This window comes from Seriola lalandi, unplaced genomic scaffold (genome assembly GCF_002814215.2).
Source record: "Seriola lalandi dorsalis isolate HSWRI2012SDOR001 ecotype SW California unplaced genomic scaffold, Sedor1 jcf7180002054885, whole genome shotgun sequence".
In the NCBI taxonomy this organism is placed as follows: domain Eukaryota; kingdom Metazoa; phylum Chordata; class Actinopteri; order Carangiformes; family Carangidae; genus Seriola; species Seriola lalandi.
Window position 1 is genome coordinate 2,644,805 of NW_019525437.1, and position 16,771 is coordinate 2,661,575.

The window sequence follows — 16,771 nt, forward strand, 5'->3', positions numbered from 1 at the left end:
TCTTTACAATAAAACAACAAAACCAGTGAGAAAAGGTAAAATGCACTGAAGAAAATAAAAAAATAAATAATAAGATAAAAATGTTAATTAAATTAAAATTAATTAAATAAGACATGGGTAAACAATAAAAAATAAATACGTTTTTATAAAATAATTAAGAAAATAAATTAAAAACAATATGAAATAGAGAATAAAAAATGGAACACAAAACAAAATATAAAAAAAAAAAACAAAACTTAATACTAATTAAACAACAATACACACAAATAAAAATAGATATTTGACAATACAAAATGAAATAGAACATTTTAAAACGGAACATTTTAAATGCTTTCATGCTTGATATTTTATGTATCCACCACCTGAAACTGCAGGTTTGCTCCTGGTGCTCTACAGTCAGTTTTGTCTTTAAACCCTCTGTCTGCCACTGTGTTTGTCCTCAGGCAGAGAGACAGCAGCGCTCTGTCCTGGAAACAAACCCTGTCTTCATGACACCAAGGAGGTTCGTTTCCTCAAGACCGGCTGCCAGGACTTCCTGACCTCCGGTCTGAAGTACCAGCACCTCAGCCCTCCGTCACCTGAGATTGACTACATCCCCATTAGGGTGGAGCTGAGGGACCAGGCCACCAGGGCCCTGCTGGAGGTACGGGATAAATCAGAAATTAACCTGGAAGAAATTAGATGAAGATAATATTGATATTATTCCAATGTGACATCCAGTGTAGAGAAGACGTGTAGTTAATCTACTCAACAGACTTTAAGTTGAACAAGTTAAACAGCAGATTCTGTCATATCCAAGTTGGATGGTGACGTTTTCCAGACAAGATGAGCGTCTCAGACATTGAGAGGTTTATTGGCAGTCAGAAGGTGACATCCCACTTCCATGTACTTTTCTCAGCTCTGTGGATGTGGAGGATGTGGAGCAGAAGGTTCTGCTTGGGTTTAGAGGGCTCCAAAGATCCTAAATGTTAAAACCATTTTTTCTCTCCTCATTAGCACATGAAAAGTGTCTCTTTCTTACAAAGACCTGTCATTTTTAACACATCTGATTGTATATTGTGGTGCTTACTCTTCGACACCACATGTAACAGCAGAAGTAGTAGCTGTATGTGTTGATTTCTATGTGCTATATGTTGTGTTAGAATGTACATTTGTGTCCTAAAGGAAATGCAGATTTGCACACACTGGAAAAAGGAAAGCCAATGAGAAGCGAAGTGGAAACTTTATCTTTTATCTTCGCTTCCACCTTCCCTTTGTTCGCTCCCAGACAGAGGCGGTATGGTTGCCGGTTTTGATCCACGGTGCGATGCAGAACCAGCCCCCCCAGGCCGCCTTCATGGCCTCCTTCATCCTGGAGGTGGACCAGTTCATCCTCACCCCGCTCACCACTGCCGCGCTGGACGCCAAGGACCACGAGACGCCGCAGGAGAGGCTGGTTTTCAACGTGACCGTCCCGCCCGCCGAGGGCTACATCACCCACCTGGACGACCACACCAAGCCTATCAGGTCTTTCACCTGGTCGGACCTCCACGAGATGAAAGTGGGCTACCAGCCGCCCAACAGCAGCCAATCACACCGCAGGAACTATGAGGTAAGGGAGGTTATAATAATGATTGAAAACATAGAAAATCAATAGCTCCCTCCAATGATATATATATATATATATATATATATATATATATAAAGCTGCAGTTGTAGCCCCAAATAGCAGCAAAAAATAAAAATTAACTGTTAATTAGGATTAATTCTTGATCTTAGTGAACCTTGTGTGTGACGTAAACTGGACCATTAGCTAAATCAGCTAATGGCTCCTGATAATATCTGTCTCCTCTTAACTTACTATAAAAATCGCTGTCAGAGCCCTGTGGGTTGGTTTGCTCTCAGTCAGTACACAGTATTATATAGCTGGTGTAACTATTTTTAAATCTGCTTTTCTGGTTGGTGAGCTAGCTAGCTAGTATACTACTTTAGGTTTGTGGGCAGCTAGCCTCTGGTGACGCCTGTGATGACCACAAAAACACTGAAAGGCCCACCTTTTTTATGTGGTGGATTTCTGTTAAAGAGACATTTTTTTGAGCTGCTGGATTGATGATGATGCTCACAGCTGATGAGGTCACTCCCAAGGTCACTGAGAGATTAGTACTCAACTAAACCAAGGTGGACGTAAATGACATTTTCTGCTACGTATATATCTTGTATCTGTTCCTATATATTCTCTAAGGTGGAGTTCCAGGTTATAGACGGCTTCTATGTGACCAGCCCACCCATCATGGTTCACATCTCCATCAGGGCAACTGAAACAAATGCACCCAGAGTCTCCTGGAACATGGGTACATCATAAATATCACAACAGATGGTCTCCCTCTCAGTAACATGTTTTCACTGTATACCTGCTGAGAACATGAGTGAAGTGGCAGCTCGACAAACCACATGATGTCAAAGTTCAGTTCATTTCGTTGTTTAGTAACAGTTGATGTCTGGTGTCTCAGGTCTGGACCTGTTGGAGGGTCAGTCCAGACCAATCACCTGGGAGGAGCTGCAGATAGTCGACAACGACAACATCGATGCCGTCTACCTGGTGGCTGTGGACGGACCTCTACACGGGCGTCTCAGTGTCAGAGGTGAGGGGTCAAAGGTGACTGGGTCACTTACCTCTTTAAGAAGCAAATAACTGATTCCTGCTTTGTGAAAAATAATTTTATATTTTTAACTTAAGTTACACATATAATGTTTTTATATATGATATGTAGCTCTCATTTTTATCCACCTGTTTTAATTCACAAACATCAGTTTGCACATGACAACCCTGAATGGAAATACTGAAAATTGAAACATTGCTAAAAAAAAAAGAAAAAAGAAAGAGGTTTACATTTGACTGAGGTGGAAAAGTTGGTGTATCGTGAAAAGCAAAATTTGGCAATTTTAATCCAGGAAACAAGCAAACGTCTTTTTTTCTATGTTGCTTTCCATTAGTTAATGTTGTACTGGAGATTCACCAGCTCCTCAAAATCACAAATGAGCATTTTCTTAATCAGTCTTGGATCAGGACTAGTTATGTCATGTTCTGGTTGTTTTAAATGTGTCTATACTAGGCCTGTTTTATAAGAGAGGAAACTGTTTGACAACAAGGAAAAACACCTCATTATTTACATGTAAAACGCTGATTCAGTCTCATGACTATAAGAAGAATCCATCTCTGCTCTTACACTGCTCCTCTGTCCTTATACCTCGCTGCTTTAATCCTGTGCTGGTATTCCGACACACACACTGCCCTGGGAATTCCCAGAGAACGTCGTCTGGCCTTTTCCGCCCTTTTTCCTCCATGTGTTGCCCATCCGTCAGGGACCGTGGTGTGGCTGGGGAAGCATATGTCTAGTGGCCCTGCATGTGTTTCCTAATCAGGTGTAAAACGGGGCCGTGGCCACTTTGCCAGGGGCCGTGGCAGCGCCGAGGCTGCTGCTGCCTCCCTCTCCGTCCACGTCTGTCCCTTCCAGCCCAGCGCGTAGGGAGACGGCCTCTTTGTCTCGAACGGGGAGTGGGACCAGAGCAGATTGGAGGGACTTATGCCATTTCATGCCACTGTGCACAGGGAGCAGATGCACTGTCCCCAAACAGGTTTTCATGCTACCAGCTAGGAGGAGGGAGTGAAAGGGGAGGGGGGTTGAGGTGGCATGAGAGCGGGGGCCCCGAGGGGCTCAGGCAGGGAGTTAACCTTTCATGGCTGCTTTAGACGTATAGAAACAGAGCGGCGTGTTTTCAGCTGATTCTCTGGATCCTTTCTTCAAATCTGTGGCATGAAAGTCTGATACTGAACGTGATCTCTCTCTAACGTAGACACATTGACAAACATGAGAATCATGACCTGTAAGTGCAGCTTGCACTGGGCTTTTAAAGTCGTCTGTGCTGAGAGATTAATTCATCATCTGGATACACTTCGTGTGGATGACAGCAAACTCACAACTCTTCTGGCCTAAACTTTCTACTTACTGCTGCTTCTGCTACAGCTCCCATAACAAAAACCAAACCAGTGACGGGATGAGGCTTCACGATAGTGGTTCCCAGTCTTTCTGGCTTGTGACCCTTTAAAACATTTTCCTCCTCAGGTTAATAAATGTAAATGATTTTTAGAGGCTTGTTATTGTAAAGTATCCAGTGTTTCCCAAAAAAAAAACCAAAAACTAAAGAAAAGTCTGATATAATTGCTTCTTCTCCTGTTGCCTTTAAATCATTTCATGACCCTTGAGATTTATCCGGGGATCGCTCAGAGGGGTCCTCACCCCCAGGTTGGGAAACTAGCAGTTTACAAGGTTGTAGGTTTGTAAAAGGGTCAGAAATTTAAGCCCAAAAAGTCTGTCAAAGAGTCAAAATAACTGTAGCTTACTACAAATATTACAGATGGAAATGAATTTAATGTTACAGAGAGTTTAAGTCATGATGTAGAGTTCGACCAGCTTCAACAACACAATACAATCTCTGATTTCTTTTATGTCTATCTGGAAAAGAAATTAAGCTTGTTTCTGGAGTTTACGCTCCACTACAGCGGCTCTGTAAGAAAGTGAAACCTCCGTGATTTAACGGATCACAGTCTCAACTACAGCTCACATGAAGAAAACTACAAGCTCGGCAGCTTCATCATCGTAACACGGTGTCATCCACATCCATAAAACTCATCACCTCTCTCTTCTGAGGTCATCTTTTCTACTTTGTAGTTGTGATCTCTGCTGTCTTGAAACGTCTACAGCAACGTTTAGCCTGCAAACGTCCAGGGATGTTGGGAAATGGTGTTTGTTAAACATTTGCCCTGTTTTCAAAAAGCTCTGAACATGAACTGTCGAAGGAGAAGATCAGTGGTCCTTTGTTCAAATACCTCAAAAATCCTCAGGTTATATTTACCTGATGAGACCTGTGGTGATCATCTCAGAAGCCTCCAGGTTGAAACAGATGGTTGGGTCAACAAATCATGTGACTTTGACACTGTTTAATACCATCAGTCAACGTTGGCTTCTTCAACAACCACTAAAAACTGGATCTGAACTTTTTACCATCACCCATCAAAAATTCTCCAGACAAACTATATTTAAATGTAGGCAACTGCAACTAATGATTATTTTCATTACCAATTAACTTAATTAAGTGATTAATCATTAAGTCAATGATACTTCAAGACTTTGTCAAAACTTTGCAGAGCCCAAGGTGACGTCTTTAAATGTTTTTTTAAATGTTTTTTTTTAATTCAACCAACAGACAGTGACATGACAAAGAAAAGCAGTGAATCCTCTCATTTCAGAGGCTGGAATCAGGAAGTATTTGGCTTTGATTCATTATTTTAACTTCACAAATTACTATCAAAGTAGTGGCAGATTATTCTTCTGTCAGTCAGATGATGAATTAATGATCTGATTGTTTCAGCAGTGTTTGATAACACAGTACAGTAGTTGGCTGGTTGTTGAAACTTTTGTTCCACTAGGCATTTTTCCCCATTGCCCTTCCTCCTCCCCTCCTCCTCCTCCTCCTCCTCCTCCTCCTCCTCCTCAGTTTGGACTCTTGTTTATCTGCCGCTCTAGTAAAGAAGCAGTAAAACAACAAAAGTTTGGCTCTGCTCTCGTCACACATCCTCTGGTGGAGCTGCGTCTCAGAGGAGGAGGATGCTGCTGACCCGCGATGCTGCAACTCGGGGGCGGTGACGCTGCTGCGCGGGGACAGTCACTGCAGGCTTCGTCCAACGCCTTCAGCCAAATGGATGGCTGCCTGTCCTGCCACACACTCCCCCTCTCTCTGTGTATCACACACACACACGTTTTTTCCTTTATGGGCCTGTTGCCCAACGCCACCTTTGGGCCTAATTACCAAGTTGTTTCCATCACTTGGACCAGTAGCCGGTTCCCCTCGGTAAAGTTGCTAATGAGGTTCGGGCTCGCGACCGCTCGTCTCTCAATCTGTCTGCTGACCTTGCCCTTCTGTCTCTCTGGCACGCGCAGGGAGACAGGAAGCCCCCCATCCTGGCAACCGGGCGGCCACCGGGAAGGACGCCATGTTTTGCCCCACCGGTGTTCACAGCACAAACTCCAGCCAGCGCCTCACGGTGCCTTCAGGCGCTAAGAGAAACTTGTTATTTCCAAGTGACAATGGGAGAAAAAAAAAACACTGCATGTGTTGGAGACGGTAATTGAATCAAAGTGCGAAGCTTTGGCTGGGAACCGAGCCGTTCGCTGACAACAACACATGTCGGCCAGTAGGCCGCCAGTCATGTGACACTCTGCTGTTAACGTTAGCATGTTGTACAGTGTGAGGAAGGCCAGCCAGCAGCAGAGAGCTGACAGATGGACATGGCCTACTTCATTAATGTAGGACAGAGAAGTTTCTCATGTTTAGTCCAACTATTCACACTGACAAACATCGACGGCTTCAGACTCCTCGCTCTGCATTTGAAGCAGAAATCAACCTTTCGGAATAAAATTCAGTATTATAATTATCTGAAGCTACAACTACAAAAAACTGCATATATATTTTTTATTTTTAAACTTGTATTTTAAGAAATTTGTCCAAATATTTAATAATAATTTGACCATTTTATAACAGAAATTACAAAAATATATTTTCAGTTACTTATTTCATTGAAATGTTAGTTACACAGTGTGGTTGAAATCAATATTAAAAACTTAAGAATATTTTGTCAATATTAATATACAGTATATTGATATTGCAAACTTTTTAATAAATCACATTTATGTGTCATGTAATTGATTCTGTTCCTCTGTTTTATTTATTTATTATTGAATTTATTTTCTCTTGTCATGTGTAAATTAGAGACTTAAATCATATGAAGACCATTATAATGTGATCACATCATCACAGTACAACTTCACTGAAAGAACAGGGAAAAAGATGTAACTCAAATATGAAAAGTCGAAGCCACATTTTAATTTGTTTACATTTAATCATTTTATTGAGTTCCTCAAATCTAAAGTCTACTCTTTTGTAAGATTTAAACACAGTTGAGGATTTAACTTCTGATTCTTTGTTTCTTGTTTATTCTGCAGTTAAACTTACATCACTGACACAGGCCATAAAAAAATCATTATTTTTAAATTGCTAATCATTGTATAAATGTATCTGAAATATAATTAAAAAATGTTTTTAATTTAAGATACAAAACAATCACATTAATCACAGTCATTATAAAACTGTAACAGTAACTCAGTATTCACATGTGACTGTAGTTATTTCCTGCTGACTCAGATTTTGTGTTGAGGCAGTCAGTGTGTTGTAGATATTGAGTCTGCTGTCTGACTTCATTTTGACCATATAACCATAACTCATACACACTCATACACACTCATGCATACTTTGTCAACACTCACTGTTGACAAAATCTGTCGTTTCCATTCTACCACACAGTATTGGAAAGGTATGCTGCCTGTTGTAAAGTCGCAGTCTTGCTGCAGCTCGAGAAAACAACATTTCAACTTCAACATAATCTGTGTGTCAGGTGTCATTTCACCTGTGTCTCTGTTTCTTCCCAGGTGGGAAGGCGTTCATGTTCCGTGTGCGGGACCTGAGGGAGGGCGTGGTCGTCTACCATCACTCCGACAGCGACACCACTCGCGACCACATTGTCTTCCGCATCAGCGACGGCCGCCACAGCATCCGCCACAAGTTCCCAATCAACATCCTGCCTAAAGACGACTCTCCACCTTTCCTCATCAACAACGTGGCGGTGGAGGTGCAGGAGGGCGGGGCCGTGAGGCTGGAGGAGTACATGCTGTTAGCCTCCGACCTGGACTCCAGCGACGACTACATCCTCTATCAAATAGGCTCCTCCCCCCGGGCGGGGCAGCTGGTCAGGAAGACCTCCGCCGAGGAGACAGGTGAGGGTGGAGCATATGTGTTCTTGTTGTAGACTGAGGTTTTGTGTTGATGCTCCTCATCACATGGTGAACATCCTTTGTTGCTCCTCATGCAGGAGTTCCAGTGGACAGTTTCCTGCAGAAAGACCTGATCCAGGGTCAGATCTACTACCAGCACTCAGGAGAGGAGCGGTTCGAGGACTCCTTCGACATCACGCTGTCCGACAGCCACCAGCCGCCCAACCTCTCCCAGACATATGTGAGTCAAACATTATAACTCTGTTGGAGAGTAGAGAAGTCCTGCAGATAAGACCCCTTCTTTAGAAAACTCCCCCCCCCCTCTGTTTGCAGACAATGGTGGTCCATGTGTTTCCAGTAAAGGACCAGCTGCCGGTGGAGGTTCCTGGCAGCGTACGCTCTCTGACGGTGAAAGAGACGGAGGTGGTTTACATCACTCAGACTCACCTCCACTTCACAGACAGAGAACACCCGGGCACCGACCTGACCTACGTCATCACGCAGCCCTGCTTCAGCCCACTGCATCCTGGGTAAGGACAAGGCAGAGTCCAGGACCAGCATATAGCGTAGCGTGAAACTCTCTGAAATGAAACTGAGCCTCCTCTTTTTCAGGCTGATGGATGCAGGACGTCTGTTCTACACAGACACCACCACCGCCATGAAGAAAGACCACATGGTCCCGGTGTTAAAGTCCTTCACACAGGTAGACTCACTGCAGCCTGAAACACACAGACAGCGTGGTTCTGGTTCTGTGCTGTCTTCACTGTTACCTCACTGAGGTTACAATAGATTCATTCTAACAAAGTCTTTACTGTCAACAGTGTTTCCAGCTTCTCAAACGTGACGTTTTTAATTATTTGGATCATTTAAATATATTTATAAATCATTGTGAGGTTTGAACTGTTGGTTGGACAAAACAATCACTTGATTATTCTAAGAAAATATGCTCACACATTAATGTATCAGTGATAATGATCCAATGATATAATATAGAATATAATAGTATTTTTACTTTTGATACTTTTACTGATCATATTTCGATAGTTTTACTTGAAAAACGTTCTCAATGCAGGACTGTTTTCAACTGTTTGTTTATTGGTAAGCAAGATTACCCAAAATCTACTGAAGTGATTTGCACCAAATTTGGTGGAGGGACTGACGTTTTCATCAGTTTCTCAGGAAATCTTTTTTTTTTAAATATAGAGGCATATTTATGGTGTTGAGATCCAAGTAATAATCCAGATCTGTTGGAAGAAAATGCTGCATCCACATCACACACAGAGCAGTACTTGTCATTAATAGCGGCGAATGGCGGCGGCAGCATTTAAAGAACGATTACATCAGTATTTCATTCAACATACAGCTACTAAAATGACCAAACAACAGTGGTTGTGACAGAACACTGAGGCAGTAAGTAAATAAAGAGAACCAAAGATGTGTAAGATTGTTTGACTGCAGTATTCACAGTGTGACGTTAATCCAAGTAAAGGATCTGAATTTTCCTCCGCCACTGAGGCTGAGCAGCTGCCAATGCGCTGAGCCTGTCAGGGTGGATGCTGTACTCTGTGATGTAGTTATAAAGTATAAAAACATGGAGATTGAAGGAGCTTACTGTGTCTTTAAGCTGTCGTCCTGTCCTGCTGTCTCCTCCCAGCATGCGGTCAACCACATGAAAGTGGCTTTCATGCCTCCTGTGGAGGACATCGGCCCGGCGCCACTGTTCGTCCAGTTTGTCTTCTCCGTCAGCGACCACCACGGTGGCACCATCTCCGGCCTCCTCTTCAACATCACAATCACCCCTGTGGATGACCAGGCACCAGAGGTCAGAGGTCACACAGAGGCTGAGCTTCTTCTTACCTCCAGGAGAATGTTTCGTTTGATGTTGGATGTTATGAGCTCAGTCTGACATTTGAATATCCTGATTTTGACCCCTGTTGTTGTGGATCCTCAGGCCTTCACCAACCTGCTGCGGGTGGAGGAGGGCGGAGGTGCCTTTATGACGGAGGAGCACCTCCTGGTCCAGGATCGGGACAGCACTGAGGAGGCTCTGAGGGTGAAGGTCCAGAGGACAGCTCGTCATGGGCGACTGGAGCTGCAGGGCCGAATGCTGCTGAAGGGAGACGAGTTCACCCTGCAGGACCTGAGAGGACTGAGACTCAGGTTAGAGAGGGTGTGTGTGTGTGTGTGTGTGTTTGAGTCTATCCTTGGTGGTAGAAAAATGATCCGTACACTGTTAATGTTGGTCTGACTCATCAGACATCAACTACTTCTCTTCTCTTTTCTTGCTCTCCTCTCTGCAGCAGAAACAGTCTGACATTAACTTTAACTGTTTTATCTGCTTCACATGTTCATAACAGTTTGTTCATCATCAGACTGAAGAGAAAATACTGAGTAAGAAACTTAATGATAATTCATCCACGTATTTAAAATAAATCCTTAATCTGACTTTAATAGTAATTTATAGATTTTTTTTTTATTCTAGTTATGTGATAATACATTTCACCTTGTTGAATATCGCTTTTGGACGTGGTTATAACCGAACTTACTGGCAGGTATCAGCGTTTCTTCTCTTATCATATTAAGAACTTCATTCATGGTTCAGATGATGTTGCTTATAATAAACAACTCCGCCTCTTTCACATGAATGCGCTCGTAGCCGGACAGGTAAACCAGGGTTAACTGAGCCAGTTGATAACCTGCTTCGTAATACAGGTTATCATGTTTTAGGATTAGGTTTAGGTTTGGTTAAGGGTCGTGGTTCGACATGTAGCTGTGAAGGATGAAGGTGGTCTAACTACAGCTGCATTGTGCAGATATTGTAGAAAGAAACGCTGTTACTCCAGAGCTGATTCCTTCTTTATTTCATCAAGTTTCCTTTGGTTTTTCTCTTTGGTTTTCAGACTCAGCTTCTAATATACAGAAACTTATCAATGAAGGTCTCAGACACGTAACACAGAGCGGATGTTGGTTTGTCGGATCATTGGCTGCAGTTACACGGAGACCAAACATGATCAAAGCTGTGTGAATATTACAGAGCACTAACACTAATGAGACGGTTCCATACCTCACTTCCATGATTACTCAATGCAGACATGTAAACTCTGACCCACGAGACCTGGTTCCTCTGTAAACTGTTAGTCTGCGCCGTCTTTGATCGGATCTTAGTGGCCCGTGTGTTTACAGAGTCACCGATCCAGGAACATAAACTAAAACCTCAGGAGGAAACACGTGGTTCTTTACATGTGGGTGTCTGAGTGTGATTGGTCTCTGAAGAGAGTTTTTTTTTTTTTCTTGACCTACAAATCTGTTGAAATTTTTGGTCTCTGTGTTTTGGCTCTTTCATCTGACATACAGCCTCAGTTATACTCTGACAAACAAAAATCTGTTCCAAATGATGCTCATTAATCAGAAATAACTGTTTGTATTTTTTAAAGGGGACCTTTTTCTGCTTTTCTGGGTTTTTCCTCACGTGTAGTGTGTTAAATAGGTTTTTGTGCATGTAAATGGTCTCCACAGTCACAAGGATCACAGTTTACACCAAAGGGAGAAACTCTGTCAGAGTAAAAACGTATTTTTTCTCCTTTGTATGAAACGCCTCGTTTGGGGTCCAGACATTACTTCCTGGTCTTATTGACATCAATACTTGCCCCACACAAGGCACAGCACATAACTACTTATAATTAAGACTTTTCATTAGTTTTGTAGCCATGTCGAGAAGACAGTGTTCTTAATTTCCTGCATAAATCATCTTCGTTTTTCCACGGTTCTCCACCGCTCCAGACATTATATTGTGAGCCTGCACATCAAGGAGGACTGCTTCAGGAACCACGCACAGTTAGACGTTTCATTTTCATTTTTTATTTCTCTAATTCACACTTCATTTAATTCACACTTAATCAGGCTGAGCAGGGGACTCAGACTCACAGCCTGTCAGTCTGCATTGTTATTGTGGATCTGTGATGTTTAACTGCATTACCGAGACCTGATCTTGTTACTAAGAAGCAGCAGCAAACATATAAATGCTTAAACGTTTGTCAGTATTGACATGCTGTACCTCGTTAGCTCAGATAAATTATCAATAATTCAACCGCTGAGTTCATTTTTCAGTAACTATGCGCACCGAAGTTTAATTCATTCAGATTTACCGGCATCGTAAACCAGCAGGAGGGGAAGCAGTGGAGACTCGCTACCTGTAGACTGTCTGTCTGTTCCTCCATTATTTATATTCCTTTATTCCAGGAAGTGTCCACACATAAAAAAAACCCAAAAGGTTTGTCATAAAGTATTCCAAGTTATAAGTTTTGTCATCCGAAGTCTTTGCAGACTGTCCAGCGTCTTGACTCGCAGCACTCTTCATATTTCTCCCTCCTTCTGGCTGCGGGACAGTGGGTACGCTTGTTTTCTGCTCCAGTCCAGCTTGTGAAGGTGGATCAGGTCTGTCATCTTCTGGTTCAGGATCGGACTCTTGCTAAACGACAAGGCAGAACCGCAGCCGCCGCAGCCATTTGTTTACACAAGACGTGCGGAACTTATCGTTGCCATGGTAGTTGCAAGCTGACCAATCAGAGCCCAGTGTGCTCAGCTTCAGAGGATGGAGGGTGAATAGCGTACACTGTACGCTATTCACCCTGTACGCCGTACAATATAAAATGTACAGTAAAATGATAATAATGTCTTTTCAGAACATTAAAGCATCTAAATCTATTTTTAGTCGACACCAAGAATGAAATGATGAAAAATGGCCATAATAGGTCCTTTTTAAAACATTATTAAACGCCTTGTTTTACAGGATGATGACTCCTCGCTGCTCTGAGGGTGGACGGCGTTGACTTGACTTGATTTAGGATTGTTATTAAAAGGATTTAGGTTAATAATTGAAGTCTGTCTAAAAACAGTAGTCAGGTGTGAACATGAACACTGACAAAAGATCCTGAGGAGATTCCTTCTTAATCTAAACATAAACTTAAAACCTCCTCTTTAGTTGTTTTTTTTTTTAAATATGGTAAATATTTTATTTTAATGTGTTCATGTTTTACTCCCTTTGGTGTTGTTTTTATCTTTATCTTTATTTGTTTTATTATTACATTTTCACAATTTGTCATCAGTCTCAGATTGTTCTGTCTTGTTCTCAGCTCGTCAGTCCTTTGTGAACCTGTGTGATACAAATAAAGGTTGATTGATAGACTGACTGTGTTGCAGGTACATCCACGATGACTCTGAGACGACTGAGGATGAGGTCGGTCTGAAGGTGACGGACGGTCTGAACTCAGCTGATGTGATCCTGCCAATACAGGTGAGTTTCAGTAAAACATCAACCAGCAGAAACCAGGCGACCAGGTGAGTCTGTCTGAGAGAAAGAACTTTAAGAGCTCACAGAGATATTTGTACTTCAGAGCATTGAAGTCGATGAAAGGTTGAACTGACCTGCATCATGACCCTTCTCACCTTGCTGCAGTGATGAACAGGTGCAAGTGAACACACCTGTGCAGTGACGCTGCTGTGATCAGAGACGGCAGCAACACACCTTACAGCCAGCTGTTTACTTTCTCTTTGAACATGGATGACCTCACATTTAACAACACAAGCATTATTCCAGTGATTGATGCTATTAGAGGAATTCTGGCGCGGGGCCAGGGCCGTTTTAGATTTGAAAATAGATAATTATATGACTATGGAAAATATTCTTGTGTATTTTTTTTAACTCGCATTGCAAGAATATGGCTTCATATACATATATATATATATATATATACAGCCAAAAGGAACCCTATATTTTGTATTAATTAAGTAGACCTACCTTATTAATAAAAACCTTTGTTTACACTATGGCTCAGTGAAGTATCAGCTCAATAATGCATGTACTTTGAAAAAGCACTGCACTGAATAAGGTATTTGTTTTGTTCTCATATCATCGTTGCAATCTTTTGGACTAATTTGGCAGTGGTTTGACAACAGTAGGTCTATTATGCTGCATACGCTGTTTAGAGACCAATGGGGGAACGAGTGTTGAAAAATTTGTTGTCATCATCTTATAGTATCTGTAATATCTTCCATTTGTGTGTTGTTTGTGTGCGTATATTTTGTTTGTTTTGAGCGTATAACAGTAGCCTAGGTATCAATTCATGTTCAGTCGTCATCAGCACTTCAAGTCACAAGCACAAGATGTAATGTCTTTTGTTGAGGAATGAAAATGCATTTATTAAACCCTAACCCTTCTTCCCTCCATTCTTTTTCCCAGAACCCCGGAACACATTTCAGGCACAGAAATGATCCTTGCTTTAAGCCCTGGTAATCATCTAAGAGTCTAAGACAAACAGAGAAACAGATACTATAAATATCCACAAACTATTAAAAAAGTCAAGGACACTTTTTTCAAGGTACAATTTTAAAAAGATCAGTGTGTATTGACAGCACAACGGTCTTCCTCAGACCTTTCTCAGACCTGGCCCTCACTGTGTGTGTTCTCTGTGGCTCACAGAGGTTCAGTGTACAGAATACAGATGTTCTAGTGTCTGTAGTCTCTCTGTGAGCTCATTGCATCAGGAAGTGTGAACATGTGATGAGCGACGCGGACCCTCTGCCTTCCCCCCTGCTGTTTTTAGATCCTGCCGATGAATGACGAGCCCCCCCAGCTGGGTGGAGGTCTGCGAGGGGAGCTGAGCTGTGAGGAGGGGGGGCGGGTACAGGTGACGGTGGACTACCTGTCGGCCACGGACCGGGACAGCGATGACTCCAGGCTGACCTACATGCTGGCACGGAGGCCGGGTAGAGGGGAGCTGCAGAGAGCCGGACTGACTGTGGACAAGTTCTCCCAGCAGGACCTGCTGCAGGGACACATCTACTACGCCCACACAGGTGAGGACGAGAGGTCTCCTCTCTTCTGATTGGCTCACCGACCTGTTGTTACTAGAGCTCCAGAGAGAAGCCTGAGAGAGGAGATGAACCACAAATATATCTTCTTATGGATCAACACTTCAAATAAAACACAGGAGAAGAAGAAAATATGGAGCTTTTTAATGGCCTTAAGGAAATTATACTGTAATATCAGTAACTTTTTATGTCTCAGTTTGTTATCAAACAAAATGATCATAATTGATTTGAACTGTCACATTCAGTGCAGCTGGTTCCTTCAGTGACTCAGTTCTGTGTGTTCAGGAGGAGAGATCGGACCTGAGCCGGTGTTCGACACAGTCACCCTCATCATTTCTGACGGTGAGGCTGGAGGGACGGAGAGCTGTTGCCATGGAGACGCCCCGCCCCCTCCCGTCCCCCTCCACGGCACACTTCCTGTGTACGACCTCAACGTCACTGTCCTTCCTGTCAACAACAAAGTGCCATCCGTCAGTCTGGGTAAGACGCCTCTGTCTCAGTGATGTTGTTTGTAAAGTGTCAGGAGACTAAAGGTGGGGTTGTTGTGACAGTGGATTATGCTGCAGGTGGTTATTCATCCATTTTCTGCATCTTATCCAGGTCCATGTTGACTTCATTTGATTAATTATATCATTAGGAATGATTATATACTGCTAGAGGCCATGAGGCCATGTGGTCTGTACTGGTTTTCCATCATGTTGTTAAACGTTAGATCGTATTCCACTCTTTGTGATTTTAGAAGAGTTTAAAGTCTTAAATTGAACTGCCCTCACATTTTCATTATCGCTGCTGGTTATTATATCATATTATATTAAATATTATCTGTCCTCATCAGTAACTGAGACCTGGGCTCTGACAAAAACATGAATCTTTCTTTAATTATAGCTGCAAACTCGTCACCTTTCCCACGTAAACCTTCTACTACCCACTTGAATTTGCAGCTTCATTAAAGTAAAAGATTTAAGGACCTTTAGATGTGTATAAGAGACAGGTATTAAGTACTTGATATTGTCATTTTGCAGTTTTTCTTTCTTTTTCTGTCACTTTGCTGCTGTAACACTGCACATTTCCCTACAGTGGGACTCATAAAGGAATATCTCATCTCTTAGAATCTGAGTGTTAGATACAGTGGTGTAGTGTGTGTGTGTGTGTGTGTGTGTGTGTGTATGTGTGTATGTCGTATCATCAGTGTCCATCAGAGACTGGTTTCTGTTTGAGAATCCAATGCCAAAGAGTCGATGCTGGTTCCTGAAACAGACTCACTTCCACGAGTCGCACACAACCACAACAACAAACAACAAACACCTGCAGCTCTCATGAAGGTTTTCCACCATAGAGTGATAACAGAAAGAAAGAAAACCTCCGTCAAACCCCTTATAAATTTATAAAATCCAACTCATTTCCAATGTTCTTCTGTCACCGTCATGTGATTTCTTTGAACCACCACCTCTCTCTAACCTTCAGCGTAGAGGCGACACATCAGAAACATAGTTTTCAGTATTCAACATCTGCTCAGCGCAACAGCAAACTAGAATCCCCTCCTGGTGGTTGTCTGCCTCCTCCACTCTGACTAGTTACAGGTCACATCCCTGTTTATCCAGAGTCTTAGAAAATATGAACCGTCATAATTGCTGAATGAGGTCTTGAGTAACGGCTAAAAAGTGTTTTCTGAGGTCACCATGACGTTGACCTTTGACCACCAAAATCTAATCAGTTCATCCTTGAGTCCAAATAAACGTTTGCACCAAATTTGAAGAAGTTCTGTCGAGGTGTTACTGAGTTAGCATGTCCATGAGAATAAGTAGGATGTATGTACAACCTGAAACAATATGGCTGCTGCTCTGACTTTTGCCTGGGCGGAGGAATAAAATATCACAATTCTGCGTAGTTGTTCAGGGGAGATGGTTGTTTTTACTTTTTCGGTATTTAACCAAAACTTCCATCGTTCCTGAATCTCAAAAATGAACTCAACACTATCAGACTCATGATGGACATTTAAAAAAAAAGGTTCAATTCTTTTCCGCAGAAACACAGAT

General features: G+C 42.3%; 1 protein-coding gene across 4 annotated transcripts in view; it reads left to right on the top strand.

Annotated features, from left to right (window-relative positions):
• Positions 1-16,771, top strand: part of frem1b (Fras1 related extracellular matrix 1b) — a 47,581-nt gene that overhangs the window by 7,378 nt on the left and 23,432 nt on the right. For all 4 annotated transcript variants that reach the window (XM_023428948.2, XM_087180010.1, XM_023428950.2 and 1 more), the window contains 13 exons: positions 444-643; positions 1,268-1,591; positions 2,222-2,330; positions 2,490-2,621; positions 7,524-7,868; positions 7,964-8,106; positions 8,199-8,395; positions 8,478-8,568; positions 9,520-9,687; positions 9,817-10,025; positions 13,065-13,158; positions 14,468-14,720; positions 15,021-15,215. In XM_023428948.2, the coding sequence (XP_023284716.1) occupies positions 444-643; positions 1,268-1,591; positions 2,222-2,330; positions 2,490-2,621; positions 7,524-7,868; positions 7,964-8,106; positions 8,199-8,395; positions 8,478-8,568; positions 9,520-9,687; positions 9,817-10,025; positions 13,065-13,158; positions 14,468-14,720; positions 15,021-15,215 (2,460 nt within the window). The remainder of the gene's footprint in view (positions 1-443; positions 644-1,267; positions 1,592-2,221; positions 2,331-2,489; positions 2,622-7,523; positions 7,869-7,963; positions 8,107-8,198; positions 8,396-8,477; positions 8,569-9,519; positions 9,688-9,816; positions 10,026-13,064; positions 13,159-14,467; positions 14,721-15,020; positions 15,216-16,771) is intronic.